General features: G+C 45.4%; 2 protein-coding genes across 2 annotated transcripts; both read left to right on the plus strand.

The window, feature by feature from the left end:
- Positions 1-1,011: 1,011 nt before the first annotated feature.
- LOC143485837 (uncharacterized) lies at positions 1,012-6,422 on the plus strand. Its single transcript, XM_076985457.1, has 2 exons — positions 1,012-1,614; positions 1,873-6,422. The coding sequence occupies exon 2, from the start codon at positions 3,551-3,553 to the stop codon at positions 6,413-6,415; it is 2,865 nt and encodes a 954-aa protein (XP_076841572.1). The 5' UTR covers positions 1,012-1,614; positions 1,873-3,550; the 3' UTR covers positions 6,416-6,422.
- Positions 6,423-8,351: 1,929 nt separating this feature from the next.
- On the plus strand, positions 8,352-13,948 carry LOC143485839 (uncharacterized). Its single transcript, XM_076985458.1, has 2 exons — positions 8,352-9,140; positions 9,399-13,948. The coding sequence occupies exon 2, from the start codon at positions 11,077-11,079 to the stop codon at positions 13,939-13,941; it is 2,865 nt and encodes a 954-aa protein (XP_076841573.1). The 5' UTR covers positions 8,352-9,140; positions 9,399-11,076; the 3' UTR covers positions 13,942-13,948.
- The last annotated feature ends 1,237 nt before the right edge of the window (positions 13,949-15,185 follow it).

Genomic DNA, 15,185 nt, shown 5'->3' on the forward strand with positions numbered 1-15,185 from the left:
ATAAATTCTCCGGTTTAAACTATAGTCTCCCGTTAAAAATTTTTTGGCATTTGGGTCCGTATCCAGTTAATCAGGAATGTGATTGGGTCCGGACAGGACGGCGTTCGGGTCCGGATCCGGACCGCGGTCCGCCATTTGGTGATACCTGACATAGAACATGTGTGACTCAAACAAGACGAGCACAGGACGCTGCGTGAATGCACAAACCCCACGTGACGAGACGAGTCACAGGTGAGACCAGTGACTGTATATACGGTCTCTGGGTGAGACGGACTATCACAAGACGCACCCGCACCCACGGAGATCTACAAACACAGACGAGTAGACGCAGACAACGTTAACACACGCCCAAAAGGGAGGGGTCGGTGACCGTAACATGACAGTTCTTATATTCGCACTTTAAAGAAAAATACACATTTACATTTTATACTTTCAGTTTATTAAGTGTGAGCACTTTTAAAATAAAAATGCATTTGGTAGCAACAGCTTTTGGGTGAATTCTTAATTATTTCAATCATAATAATAATGCACTGGTTAGTGTCCCAGTAGGAGTCCACTGTTGCAGATATAGACACCTCAAAGATGTCCTCTGTTTATTGTCCTGGATTACTGTCACGGTGAGGGGGCCGGGTCGCCACCAGAGGGCGCGCAACCCGGCCAGCAGCCGATCCCAGCACACACCCCCGCGCACGCAGCCACTCCCACAGTCGCAATCACCATCATACTGAACACCTGTTTCTTGTTTACTTTGCACTTCTTAAGCCCGCAGGTCGTCTGGTCCAGTGCTGCACATTGCCGCTACACGAGCGTCTCTGGTTGACAGCACGTCCCTACCGTGTGTGTACGAGCGTCACCTTGCATCCACTGTGTATGCGCTATGAGCTTTACCTTGCATCTCCAGTGTATGCGTTACGAGCTTTACCTTGCGTCTACAGTGTATGCGCTACGAGCTTTACCTTGCATCTACAGTGTATGCGCTACGAGCTTTACCTTGCATCTGCAGTGTATGTGTAGCAGAGGAAAAAAGCACTGTTTATAAACTCTGAAATTTTTATTTTTTGAATTCGCCAAAATAAGTTTGAAAAGAAAATACAGCTACATGTTTGTGGGCGTACAACACCATCTACTGGTCAGCGACAGTATAATTCTGCTAGAAAACAGCTAGCCTCCATTTTCCGGTTCAGTCTAGTTTCGGGAGCTGAGAGAATGGTAGGTTCAGTATTACTCTCCAGGATGTTTAAGTGTTCTGAGGTACTTTTGAGTAATAACCCTGCACTGAAGTGACACTGTATGTACTTTTACCTCATAAATAAGCACAGGTTTGGGTTTTCCATAAAAACGTCAAGTACTGTGAGCTGTTTAATTTCGAGGTTCAACTAGTTTAGCATTCAACCATGCGGTCACAAGGTATTCGCCTTCTAGCTACAGCTAGCTAATTTGGCATTCTTTTACCCTGTGGATTGAATACATTCTTAGCTACAGTAAACTAAAATAGCACAGCTTTTCATGTGGGTTTAATGTAGAAGCTAATTTTATTCATTCGTGCTTTATAGCTGTTAGGAGCGGAGAAACATACTGATAAGCTGCTGTTTTCTGTCCGTTTTATGAAACCAGGTACGCCTATTGTATTTCCTTATTTTCGTTTAATATTTTTAATTGTTGTAAACCTTTATTTGTTAATGCTTTGTGTAACTGTTTTGCTGAAAAATCCTGAGCTATTTTTGCACTGAGAATACTGAGTCTATAATCCGAACGAATTATGTTGTATTTGTATTGTGGAAGTCAGTCTAGTTTCGGGAGCTGAGAGAATGCTGTTAGGAGCGGAGAAACATACTGATAAGCTGCTGTTTTCTGTCCGTTTTATGAAACCAGTGACTCCAGTAAAAAAACTCAGAACCAACCCTGTGGTGCAGTCACTTTATTGAGGGACCAAGACGGAGGGGTTACAATGGTGCCGTGACTCCATCTTTCATCATCTCCACAGTAGCGTGCTCCACTGCGTGTTACATCTGGACCAAGGACATTGCAGCTTGATAGAACTGTGCTCCAAGTAATCCACTCACATTTACAGAACCAGGACTCAGCCCACACACTTCCATTTTTTTATTTTTACTGACATCGCATACAGAAGGGACAAATTAACCACGTCATATGGGCTACTTTCACCTTGTGATTAGGACTTTACATTTATGATTCAAAGTTTTATTTTCTTTTCCATTTGTTGATTGTGATTTTTTTTTCTTTTCCCTTTTGATTAATTTGGGTGATTTGTGATGGCTCATTTTCAAGACAGCCCTATTCTAGCTGGGACAGAAACTAGGGGTGCAGTACATTTTGCAGATATGGGGGGCTGCTCGGCACAAGATTCAGTCATTATCGACATACCTGGCACACACAATGATGGTAGGCGCCCCCAGTGTTCCTCTACACCTAATCACGCTTTTAATGATAGACATTCTGACAATGCAGTTAGGGAGTTAGGAACTATGGTTGAAGAGCTGGGAAAACACATCGGCGACACTGTCACTGCTAGACTCTTATCTTCTGGGAAGTTTGATGAACACTCCTGTCCTGTAAAAGATCGTTCCTCATGCTGTGCTCCCAATGTGGACAACGCATCTCTCAACCTGTCAGGGGTTAATGTTATCCTGAACACTGACATAAAGGACCCACCAATGTTTAGAGGGGATGGTTCAGATGCATGTGACATTAGTGAGTGGATGGAAGCAGTGCAGGTATACTTAAGGAAGAGAAAAGTACAACGCAGCGATCACGCAGAGGAAATAATGAGTAGGCTCAGGGGCAGAGCTAGAGACGTTGTTAAGATTGCTCTACGTAGTGACCCAACACTAGATGTTACTTGCCAGCCTGGCATAATTTATGGAATTTTGAAACAGAACTTCAGCTCACTGTCATACTCTAGCATGCCACTTGCAGATTTTTACAGCACACTGCCAATACAAAATGAGTGCCCCGTAGATTATTGGGTTCGTGTTAACAAAGCTGCAGACATTGCAGATGAGTGCTTAATTCAGACACAGGGCAGACACATGGAAGACATTAGTAAGGAAGTAGCAATGATGTTCATTCGTAACTGCCCTGACCCTGGCCTTGCCTACGTGTTCAAGACCAAGCCCATTAGGCAGTGGACTGCTAAGGAGGTGCAGGAACGGATTGATGAGTTCCAGAGAGAAAAAAAAGCGCAGTTGGTTTCTGCTGCTAAGGCACCTTTTAACGTGAAACAAAACAACGCTGCTGTTTGTGATCATGGTGAGTGTTCGCATGGTCTAACTCAGGAACTGAAAAACCTAGGGCAGCACTCAGTAGAGCCCTCACAAGCTCCACCTCCTGCTATCCATCCAAGTCTGGATCGCATGGCTGATACGCTATCTAAAGTTTTGGACATTTTAACCAGTAGAGAGCAGCGTCCCCACCAAACTTACCACAATACAGCCAGCAATGCCTACAACAAAACCCAAGCTTGTCGTGTCTGTCAAGACAAGTTACATACTACATTTTCACACTGCAGAGCTGAACGTTTGTGCTTCGGATGTTATGCACCAGGTCACACCAAACAGAATTGCCCAGCGAACACACAGCTCAGACAGTCTGTCTCGCCCTCGGGAAACGAGACAGCCTGCACTCGGAGAGGGGAAGTGTAGGCTTTAATCACAACACCCTCATGGGAATCCCCGATCTTGAATGTGTGTACTCTGCTTTTGGAAACAACCTTCTTGGAACTTCTAGGATAGTGGTTCAGAACACACAACACATCAGCACTTCAGACAGTCTTTTCTATACTCCCGTAGTAATCAGTAGACGATTTACAGTAAGCGCTATGCTTGATACTGGCTCAATGGCCTGCACTGTAAGCGATGCAGTTGCGGACATGCTCATTACTGCTGGTGCTTTGGATGGCACCGTGGAGGACAACCCTGACATTGTTCTCATTGGCTGCGGAGGAAAAAGGGCTTTTCCCAAGAGTGTCTGTGATTTGACATTGACTGTGTACGGATGCGATGTTATTGTGCCCACCTTAGTTGTCCCTGGCCAAGTGGATGATTTAATTTTGGGAACAAACGTGATCAAATACATTGTCCACAGACTTAAAGAAACTGACAGGTATTGGGAGTTAATCTCACGGACGCATAATACCAGTTCTGATGATGATGACTTCTTGACTATGCTTGCTGGAATGCAACGTTGGAGGGGAGAAGCCGTACCAGATTTTGTAGGATCAGTCAAGCTCAACCATGCTGTTACCCTGTCCCCTGGCCATGAGCATGTAGTGTGGGGTAAACTGCCTGAGAAATATCGTGGGCTTCCAGGCTGTACAGTCATGGTGGAACCTACGAGCGCTCGTTCTGCCCCACGAAACATCCTAGTTGGTCGGGTCGTCACTCCTCTTTGGGGTGATGGCTGGGTGCCAATGAAAATTATCAATCCTACTGACAAACCAGTGACACTCAGACGAAATGCTAAAGTAGCAGATGTCTACCCATGTCTGGCACTCGAAGACTTTCAAACAGATAAGAATTTATCTGAGGTACCTTCTTGCAGTCAAAGGATTCTCCAGTCACAAAGTGACCTCAGTTCGTTGCACGAGGAACTAAAACAACATGGCTTGGGAAACATTGATCTTGATTCATGTGAGGTCTCAGGGCAGTGCAAATTGGATATCTGCAAGCTTGTGATTCGCTACGAGGACATCTTTTCCAGACAAGCTCTCGACTGTGGTGAAGTGACGGATTTCGTCCACAAAATACACCTTGTGGATGACAGACCCTTCAGGTTGCCATACAGACGTGTCCCACCAGCCCATTATCAGAAATTGCGGGTAGCATTAAACGAGATGGAGGAGAGATCAATCATCCGTAAATCGACTAGTGAGTTCGCGTCTCCTCTTGTCCTATGTTGGAAAAAGAACGGCGACCTCCGCATCTGCACTGATTTTCGCTGGCTGAATTCCAGAACGGTGAAAGACGCCTACCCGTTGCCACACCAGGAGGATTGCCTTGCCGCTTTAGGTGGAAATTCATTTTTTAGTACGATGGATCTGACTTCAGGATTTTATAATGTTCCATTGCACGAAGCAGATAAAAAGTACACTGCCTTCACCACTCCGGTTGGCTTATATGAGTACAACAGGCTCCCTCAAGGGTTGTGCAACTCACCTGCAAGCTTTATGAGGATGATGACGAATATTTTTGGGGATCAGAATTTTTTGTCACTGCTCTGTTACCTTGATGACCTCATGGTCTATGCCCCATCCGAAGAGTTGGCACTAGAGAGACTCGAATTGGTCTTCCAGAGGTTGAGGAAACACAACTTGAAGCTCTCACAAAAAAAATGCCATTTTTTGCGACGCTCAGTACAATTTCTCGGGCATGTCGTTGATGAGAGAGGAATATCCACGGATCCATCCAAAGTTAGCGCTATAGTTGACATGTCCTCTAATGATCTGATGTGTCCAGATGGTGTCACACCATCAGCCAAGAAGATTCAGTCATTTTTGGGATTGGTCATGTGGTACCAGAGGTTCATTGAGAACTGCTCTGTAATAGCAAAGCCGCTATTTGGGCTTGTCTCAGGGGCAAAGACAGGAAGGAGGGCCAAGCTAAGTACCACAGCCCCTCGAAAGACACTTACTGCTGCAGACTGGACTCCTGCTTGTGAGAAAGCACTGAAGGACCTCAAAGATGCCTTGCTCACTCATGTTCTACTGGCACACCCAGATTTCAGTCGTCCCTTTGTTTTGTCAACCGATGCTTCTTCTGATGGACTCGGTGCTGTCCTTTCGCAGGTCATTCCTGGAGAAGAGAGGGCTCGCCCAATAGCTTTCGCCAGTAAGTCAATCAACAGAGCTCAAAGCAGATACCCTGCGCATCGCCTTGAATTCCTTGCCTTAAAGTGGGCCATTTGCGACAAGTTTAGCCACTGGCTTAAAGGACATTCCTTCACAGTTTGGACGGACAACAACCCCCTGACGCACATTTTGACTAAGCCAAAATTGGACGCGTGCGAACAGAGATGGGTCGCTAAGCTTGCTGCGTTTGAGTTTGACATTAAGTATGTGCCGGGTCCTAAGAACATAGTGGCTGATGCGTTGAGTCGAGTGCCATTTACAGAGGGTAGAATAAGCCATCGACTCATTCGAGAGCCATACAAAGACCTGCTAAATGAATCAGAGAAGCTGTCAAACGGTTCTGTTCAGGACTTCTTCAGGTCATCTGCCACAAGCCAGAACGTGCAATCTTTTTCGGTGAAACAGGAATTACCGCAGCAGGGTGTTGTGGGTCAGCGAGAGGCTACATGTCTTTCAACTGCTGAAATTTCTGCTGTTTTTGTTAACCACATTGACTGGCATGTTGGACCTCGTACTCGTGCAGTTCATTTGGCTATGTACAGCAATTGACTGACATTGGTCAGGATACACTGCCTTCGTACTCACTTGATGACCTACGGACAAAACAGTTAGAGGATGTTGACCTAAGAAGTATAATTTCATTTGTAGTGCGAAAGCGCAGACCCTCGAGGAGAGAAAAGGCCAAAGTTTCACAAACAGCCCTGAAGCTCCTTAAACAATGGGAGAAGCTAACACTGGAGGACGGAATATTGTATCGAGTGTCGAGGGACCCATTAACTAAACATAAGAGGTTCCAGTTTGTTGTGCCATTGTCTTTAAGGGACGAAGTGCTGAAAGGATGTCACGACGAAGGTGGTCATCAAGGTCAGTGCAGAACATTGTATCTTACGCGACAGAGGTTCTACTGGCTTGATCTGGACCGTGATGTGAGAAATTATGTGAGATCATGCACCCGTTGTGTTGTTGGTAAAACGCCTGAACCAGAGGGACGTGCACGGCTCGAAAGTATCAAGACGACTGCACCTCTAGAGCTTGTCTGCCTGGATTTTTGGACAGCCGAAGATGGCGCTGGCAGGTCAGTTGATGTTCTAGTGATTACAGACCACTTCACGAAAATGGCACATGCTTTTCACTGCCCAGATCAGACTGCCAAATCTGTTGCTAAGAAACTATGGGACAATTACTTTTGTTTCTATGGCTTTCCTGAACGTGTACATTCTGATCAGGGTGCAAATTTCGAGAGCGAACTGATTAGCCACCTCTTGCAGCTCTCAGGGGTGAGAAAATCACGCACTACATCGTACCACCCCATGGGTAACGGTACTACAGAACGATTCAACCGTACCCTGGGTGATATGATTAGAACCCTTCCAGCACGACCCAAACACCAGTGGCCCCAGATGCTTCATACATTGACATTTATGTACAATTGTACAGCACATGAAACAACTGGTTTTCCACCATTCTACCTCATGTTCGGCAGAGTCCCACGCATACCGATTGATGTTGTCTTTAAGAGTGTGCTAAGGGATCGTGATGATGTCACCTACTCCAAATACATAGAGTCTCTGAAAGGTGACCTGCATACAGCTATTTCCCTAGCCAAAGTGCACACTTCAAAAGAGCAGAGGCATCAAGCTGATGTCTATAACAGACGGGCAAAGGGATCTGACATTGAAATTGGCGATCGCGTCCTAGTGGCAAACAAAGGTGAGCGGGGCCGTCGCAAGTTGGCCGACAGATGGGAGAGTACTGTATACTCTGTTGTTGATCGTAACCCCCAGACTCATATCTACAAAATCAAGAATCCCATGACTAACAAAATAAGAGTGGTCCATCGCAATCTTTTGCTCGGGGTGAACTTTCTGCCATTTTCCTGTGTGGGAGATGACTCTGAAGATTTGTCCAGTATCTTGTCGGATGAGGATGAGGGGTCAAGTACTCAGAATGTTGTCACTCACCTGCATGAAGATGATGGTGCTCCTATTTCTAACCATGGAGAAGAACCTGACAGCATTTGCGTAGCTGCTGATGACATGTCTGCTGAGAACACTAACATCACCGATGACAGACCTGAAAGTGTGACTCTACATGATGTTGAGGTGCCAGACCTATGCATTGGAGAGGGGGGTTCTACTGAGCAGGGCAACACACAGGCTGCGGGATCCAGGTTTGGTCGCGTACTAAAGCCTGTCAATCGTCTCATATACACCATGAGCAGCCAAACTCTGTTCCGGAACCGAAGCGGCACTTTAAAAAAATGGGCAAATTCGACATTTAGTTTGAACACAGTGGTTAAACACACTAGTACTTAGGAGATCATAATTTTGACTTAGGTTCACTTTCTTCTGTAAGATTTCTTGCTTTTTCTGGGATTCAGTGGGTCTTAAGGACACTGTAGACATGAAGTGTAAAAGGCACCTCATTTCAGTCATGATTGTAGGCGGGGTGATACGCGCGGTACCCCTCCTCTTTCGGTTTTTTTGTTAAAACAGCTTCTGAGCTGACTGCCCATTTTGGTATAAAAAGGGTTTTATTGCAGTGCCAGTGAAATACTCCCGCTGTGCTGTTCCGACTTTTCCGTTTTTTTCATGTTCTTCCATGGTTAAGTGTTCGTAATTTTGTCTCAGTTATTGTGTATACTTTTGGCGAATTTATGTGGGGGAGAATGTAGCAGAGGAAAAAAGCACTGTTTATAAACTCTGAAATTTTTATTTTTTGAATTCGCCAAAATAAGTTTGAAAAGAAAATACAGCTACATGTTTGTGGGCGTACAACACCATCTACTGGTCAGCGACAGTATAATTCTGCTAGAAAACAGCTAGCCTCCATTTTCCGGTTCAGTCTAGTTTCGGGAGCTGAGAGAATGGTAGGTTCAGTATTACTCTCCAGGATGTTTAAGTGTTCTGAGGTACTTTTGAGTAATAACCCTGCACTGAAGTGACACTGTATGTACTTTTACCTCATAAATAAGCACAGGTTTGGGTTTTCCATAAAAACGTCAAGTACTGTGAGCTGTTTAATTTCGAGGTTCAACTAGTTTAGCATTCAACCATGCGGTCACAAGGTATTCGCCTTCTAGCTACAGCTAGCTAATTTGGCATTCTTTTACCCTGTGGATTGAATACATTCTTAGCTACAGTAAACTAAAATAGCACAGCTTTTCATGTGGGTTTAATGTAGAAGCTAATTTTATTCATTCGTGCTTTATAGCTGTTAGGAGCGGAGAAACATACTGATAAGCTGCTGTTTTCTGTCCGTTTTATGAAACCAGGTACGCCTATTGTATTTCCTTATTTTCGTTTAATATTTTTAATTGTTGTAAACCTTTATTTGTTAATGCTTTGTGTAACTGTTTTGCTGAAAAATCCTGAGCTATTTTTGCACTGAGAATACTGAGTCTATAATCCGAACGAATTATGTTGTATTTGTATTGTGGAAGTCAGTCTAGTTTCGGGAGCTGAGAGAATGCTGTTAGGAGCGGAGAAACATACTGATAAGCTGCTGTTTTCTGTCCGTTTTATGAAACCAGTGACTCCAGTAAAAAAACTCAGAACCAACCCTGTGGTGCAGTCACTTTATTGAGGGACCAAGACGGAGGGGTTACAATGGTGCCGTGACTCCATCTTTCATCATCTCCACAGTAGCGTGCTCCACTGCGTGTTACATCTGGACCAAGGACATTGCAGCTTGATAGAACTGTGCTCCAAGTAATCCACTCACATTTACAGAACCAGGACTCAGCCCACACACTTCCATTTTTTTATTTTTACTGACATCGCATACAGAAGGGACAAATTAACCACGTCATATGGGCTACTTTCACCTTGTGATTAGGACTTTACATTTATGATTCAAAGTTTTATTTTCTTTTCCATTTGTTGATTGTGATTTTTTTTTCTTTTCCCTTTTGATTAATTTGGGTGATTTGTGATGGCTCATTTTCAAGACAGCCCTATTCTAGCTGGGACAGAAACTAGGGGTGCAGTACATTTTGCAGATATGGGGGGCTGCTCGGCACAAGATTCAGTCATTATCGACATACCTGGCACACACAATGATGGTAGGCGCCCCCAGTGTTCCTCTACACCTAATCACGCTTTTAATGATAGACATTCTGACAATGCAGTTAGGGAGTTAGGAACTATGGTTGAAGAGCTGGGAAAACACATCGGCGACACTGTCACTGCTAGACTCTTATCTTCTGGGAAGTTTGATGAACACTCCTGTCCTGTAAAAGATCGTTCCTCATGCTGTGCTCCCAATGTGGACAACGCATCTCTCAACCTGTCAGGGGTTAATGTTATCCTGAACACTGACATAAAGGACCCACCAATGTTTAGAGGGGATGGTTCAGATGCATGTGACATTAGTGAGTGGATGGAAGCAGTGCAGGTATACTTAAGGAAGAGAAAAGTACAACGCAGCGATCACGCAGAGGAAATAATGAGTAGGCTCAGGGGCAGAGCTAGAGACGTTGTTAAGATTGCTCTACGTAGTGACCCAACACTAGATGTTACTTGCCAGCCTGGCATAATTTATGGAATTTTGAAACAGAACTTCAGCTCACTGTCATACTCTAGCATGCCACTTGCAGATTTTTACAGCACACTGCCAATACAAAATGAGTGCCCCGTAGATTATTGGGTTCGTGTTAACAAAGCTGCAGACATTGCAGATGAGTGCTTAATTCAGACACAGGGCAGACACATGGAAGACATTAGTAAGGAAGTAGCAATGATGTTCATTCGTAACTGCCCTGACCCTGGCCTTGCCTACGTGTTCAAGACCAAGCCCATTAGGCAGTGGACTGCTAAGGAGGTGCAGGAACGGATTGATGAGTTCCAGAGAGAAAAAAAAGCGCAGTTGGTTTCTGCTGCTAAGGCACCTTTTAACGTGAAACAAAACAACGCTGCTGTTTGTGATCATGGTGAGTGTTCGCATGGTCTAACTCAGGAACTGAAAAACCTAGGGCAGCACTCAGTAGAGCCCTCACAAGCTCCACCTCCTGCTATCCATCCAAGTCTGGATCGCATGGCTGATACGCTATCTAAAGTTTTGGACATTTTAACCAGTAGAGAGCAGCGTCCCCACCAAACTTACCACAATACAGCCAGCAATGCCTACAACAAAACCCAAGCTTGTCGTGTCTGTCAAGACAAGTTACATACTACATTTTCACACTGCAGAGCTGAACGTTTGTGCTTCGGATGTTATGCACCAGGTCACACCAAACAGAATTGCCCAGCGAACACACAGCTCAGACAGTCTGTCTCGCCCTCGGGAAACGAGACAGCCTGCACTCGGAGAGGGGAAGTGTAGGCTTTAATCACAACACCCTCATGGGAATCCCCGATCTTGAATGTGTGTACTCTGCTTTTGGAAACAACCTTCTTGGAACTTCTAGGATAGTGGTTCAGAACACACAACACATCAGCACTTCAGACAGTCTTTTCTATACTCCCGTAGTAATCAGTAGACGATTTACAGTAAGCGCTATGCTTGATACTGGCTCAATGGCCTGCACTGTAAGCGATGCAGTTGCGGACATGCTCATTACTGCTGGTGCTTTGGATGGCACCGTGGAGGACAACCCTGACATTGTTCTCATTGGCTGCGGAGGAAAAAGGGCTTTTCCCAAGAGTGTCTGTGATTTGACATTGACTGTGTACGGATGCGATGTTATTGTGCCCACCTTAGTTGTCCCTGGCCAAGTGGATGATTTAATTTTGGGAACAAACGTGATCAAATACATTGTCCACAGACTTAAAGAAACTGACAGGTATTGGGAGTTAATCTCACGGACGCATAATACCAGTTCTGATGATGATGACTTCTTGACTATGCTTGCTGGAATGCAACGTTGGAGGGGAGAAGCCGTACCAGATTTTGTAGGATCAGTCAAGCTCAACCATGCTGTTACCCTGTCCCCTGGCCATGAGCATGTAGTGTGGGGTAAACTGCCTGAGAAATATCGTGGGCTTCCAGGCTGTACAGTCATGGTGGAACCTACGAGCGCTCGTTCTGCCCCACGAAACATCCTAGTTGGTCGGGTCGTCACTCCTCTTTGGGGTGATGGCTGGGTGCCAATGAAAATTATCAATCCTACTGACAAACCAGTGACACTCAGACGAAATGCTAAAGTAGCAGATGTCTACCCATGTCTGGCACTCGAAGACTTTCAAACAGATAAGAATTTATCTGAGGTACCTTCTTGCAGTCAAAGGATTCTCCAGTCACAAAGTGACCTCAGTTCGTTGCACGAGGAACTAAAACAACATGGCTTGGGAAACATTGATCTTGATTCATGTGAGGTCTCAGGGCAGTGCAAATTGGATATCTGCAAGCTTGTGATTCGCTACGAGGACATCTTTTCCAGACAAGCTCTCGACTGTGGTGAAGTGACGGATTTCGTCCACAAAATACACCTTGTGGATGACAGACCCTTCAGGTTGCCATACAGACGTGTCCCACCAGCCCATTATCAGAAATTGCGGGTAGCATTAAACGAGATGGAGGAGAGATCAATCATCCGTAAATCGACTAGTGAGTTCGCGTCTCCTCTTGTCCTATGTTGGAAAAAGAACGGCGACCTCCGCATCTGCACTGATTTTCGCTGGCTGAATTCCAGAACGGTGAAAGACGCCTACCCGTTGCCACACCAGGAGGATTGCCTTGCCGCTTTAGGTGGAAATTCATTTTTTAGTACGATGGATCTGACTTCAGGATTTTATAATGTTCCATTGCACGAAGCAGATAAAAAGTACACTGCCTTCACCACTCCGGTTGGCTTATATGAGTACAACAGGCTCCCTCAAGGGTTGTGCAACTCACCTGCAAGCTTTATGAGGATGATGACGAATATTTTTGGGGATCAGAATTTTTTGTCACTGCTCTGTTACCTTGATGACCTCATGGTCTATGCCCCATCCGAAGAGTTGGCACTAGAGAGACTCGAATTGGTCTTCCAGAGGTTGAGGAAACACAACTTGAAGCTCTCACAAAAAAAATGCCATTTTTTGCGACGCTCAGTACAATTTCTCGGGCATGTCGTTGATGAGAGAGGAATATCCACGGATCCATCCAAAGTTAGCGCTATAGTTGACATGTCCTCTAATGATCTGATGTGTCCAGATGGTGTCACACCATCAGCCAAGAAGATTCAGTCATTTTTGGGATTGGTCATGTGGTACCAGAGGTTCATTGAGAACTGCTCTGTAATAGCAAAGCCGCTATTTGGGCTTGTCTCAGGGGCAAAGACAGGAAGGAGGGCCAAGCTAAGTACCACAGCCCCTCGAAAGACACTTACTGCTGCAGACTGGACTCCTGCTTGTGAGAAAGCACTGAAGGACCTCAAAGATGCCTTGCTCACTCATGTTCTACTGGCACACCCAGATTTCAGTCGTCCCTTTGTTTTGTCAACCGATGCTTCTTCTGATGGACTCGGTGCTGTCCTTTCGCAGGTCATTCCTGGAGAAGAGAGGGCTCGCCCAATAGCTTTCGCCAGTAAGTCAATCAACAGAGCTCAAAGCAGATACCCTGCGCATCGCCTTGAATTCCTTGCCTTAAAGTGGGCCATTTGCGACAAGTTTAGCCACTGGCTTAAAGGACATTCCTTCACAGTTTGGACGGACAACAACCCCCTGACGCACATTTTGACTAAGCCAAAATTGGACGCGTGCGAACAGAGATGGGTCGCTAAGCTTGCTGCGTTTGAGTTTGACATTAAGTATGTGCCGGGTCCTAAGAACATAGTGGCTGATGCGTTGAGTCGAGTGCCATTTACAGAGGGTAGAATAAGCCATCGACTCATTCGAGAGCCATACAAAGACCTGCTAAATGAATCAGAGAAGCTGTCAAACGGTTCTGTTCAGGACTTCTTCAGGTCATCTGCCACAAGCCAGAACGTGCAATCTTTTTCGGTGAAACAGGAATTACCGCAGCAGGGTGTTGTGGGTCAGCGAGAGGCTACATGTCTTTCAACTGCTGAAATTTCTGCTGTTTTTGTTAACCACATTGACTGGCATGTTGGACCTCGTACTCGTGCAGTTCATTTGGCTATGTACAGCAATTGACTGACATTGGTCAGGATACACTGCCTTCGTACTCACTTGATGACCTACGGACAAAACAGTTAGAGGATGTTGACCTAAGAAGTATAATTTCATTTGTAGTGCGAAAGCGCAGACCCTCGAGGAGAGAAAAGGCCAAAGTTTCACAAACAGCCCTGAAGCTCCTTAAACAATGGGAGAAGCTAACACTGGAGGACGGAATATTGTATCGAGTGTCGAGGGACCCATTAACTAAACATAAGAGGTTCCAGTTTGTTGTGCCATTGTCTTTAAGGGACGAAGTGCTGAAAGGATGTCACGACGAAGGTGGTCATCAAGGTCAGTGCAGAACATTGTATCTTACGCGACAGAGGTTCTACTGGCTTGATCTGGACCGTGATGTGAGAAATTATGTGAGATCATGCACCCGTTGTGTTGTTGGTAAAACGCCTGAACCAGAGGGACGTGCACGGCTCGAAAGTATCAAGACGACTGCACCTCTAGAGCTTGTCTGCCTGGATTTTTGGACAGCCGAAGATGGCGCTGGCAGGTCAGTTGATGTTCTAGTGATTACAGACCACTTCACGAAAATGGCACATGCTTTTCACTGCCCAGATCAGACTGCCAAATCTGTTGCTAAGAAACTATGGGACAATTACTTTTGTTTCTATGGCTTTCCTGAACGTGTACATTCTGATCAGGGTGCAAATTTCGAGAGCGAACTGATTAGCCACCTCTTGCAGCTCTCAGGGGTGAGAAAATCACGCACTACATCGTACCACCCCATGGGTAACGGTACTACAGAACGATTCAACCGTACCCTGGGTGATATGATTAGAACCCTTCCAGCACGACCCAAACACCAGTGGCCCCAGATGCTTCATACATTGACATTTATGTACAATTGTACAGCACATGAAACAACTGGTTTTCCACCATTCTACCTCATGTTCGGCAGAGTCCCACGCATACCGATTGATGTTGTCTTTAAGAGTGTGCTAAGGGATCGTGATGATGTCACCTACTCCAAATACATAGAGTCTCTGAAAGGTGACCTGCATACAGCTATTTCCCTAGCCAAAGTGCACACTTCAAAAGAGCAGAGGCATCAAGCTGATGTCTATAACAGACGGGCAAAGGGATCTGACATTGAAATTGGCGATCGCGTCCTAGTGGCAAACAAAGGTGAGCGGGGCCGTCGCAAGTTGGCCGACAGATGGGAGAGTACTGTATACTCTGTTGTTGATCGTAACCCCCAGACTCATATC

This window comes from Brachyhypopomus gauderio, unplaced genomic scaffold, assembly GCF_052324685.1.
Source record: "Brachyhypopomus gauderio isolate BG-103 unplaced genomic scaffold, BGAUD_0.2 sc40, whole genome shotgun sequence".
In the NCBI taxonomy this organism is placed as follows: Eukaryota; Metazoa; Chordata; class Actinopteri; order Gymnotiformes; family Hypopomidae; genus Brachyhypopomus; species Brachyhypopomus gauderio.

Bases quoted from the DNA above. Each gene is read 5' to 3' on its own strand.
- LOC143485837 (XM_076985457.1), top strand. From the start codon at position 3,551: ATGTTATGCACCAGGTCACACCAAACAGAATTGCCCAGCGAACACACA.
- LOC143485839 (XM_076985458.1), top strand. From the start codon at position 11,077: ATGTTATGCACCAGGTCACACCAAACAGAATTGCCCAGCGAACACACA.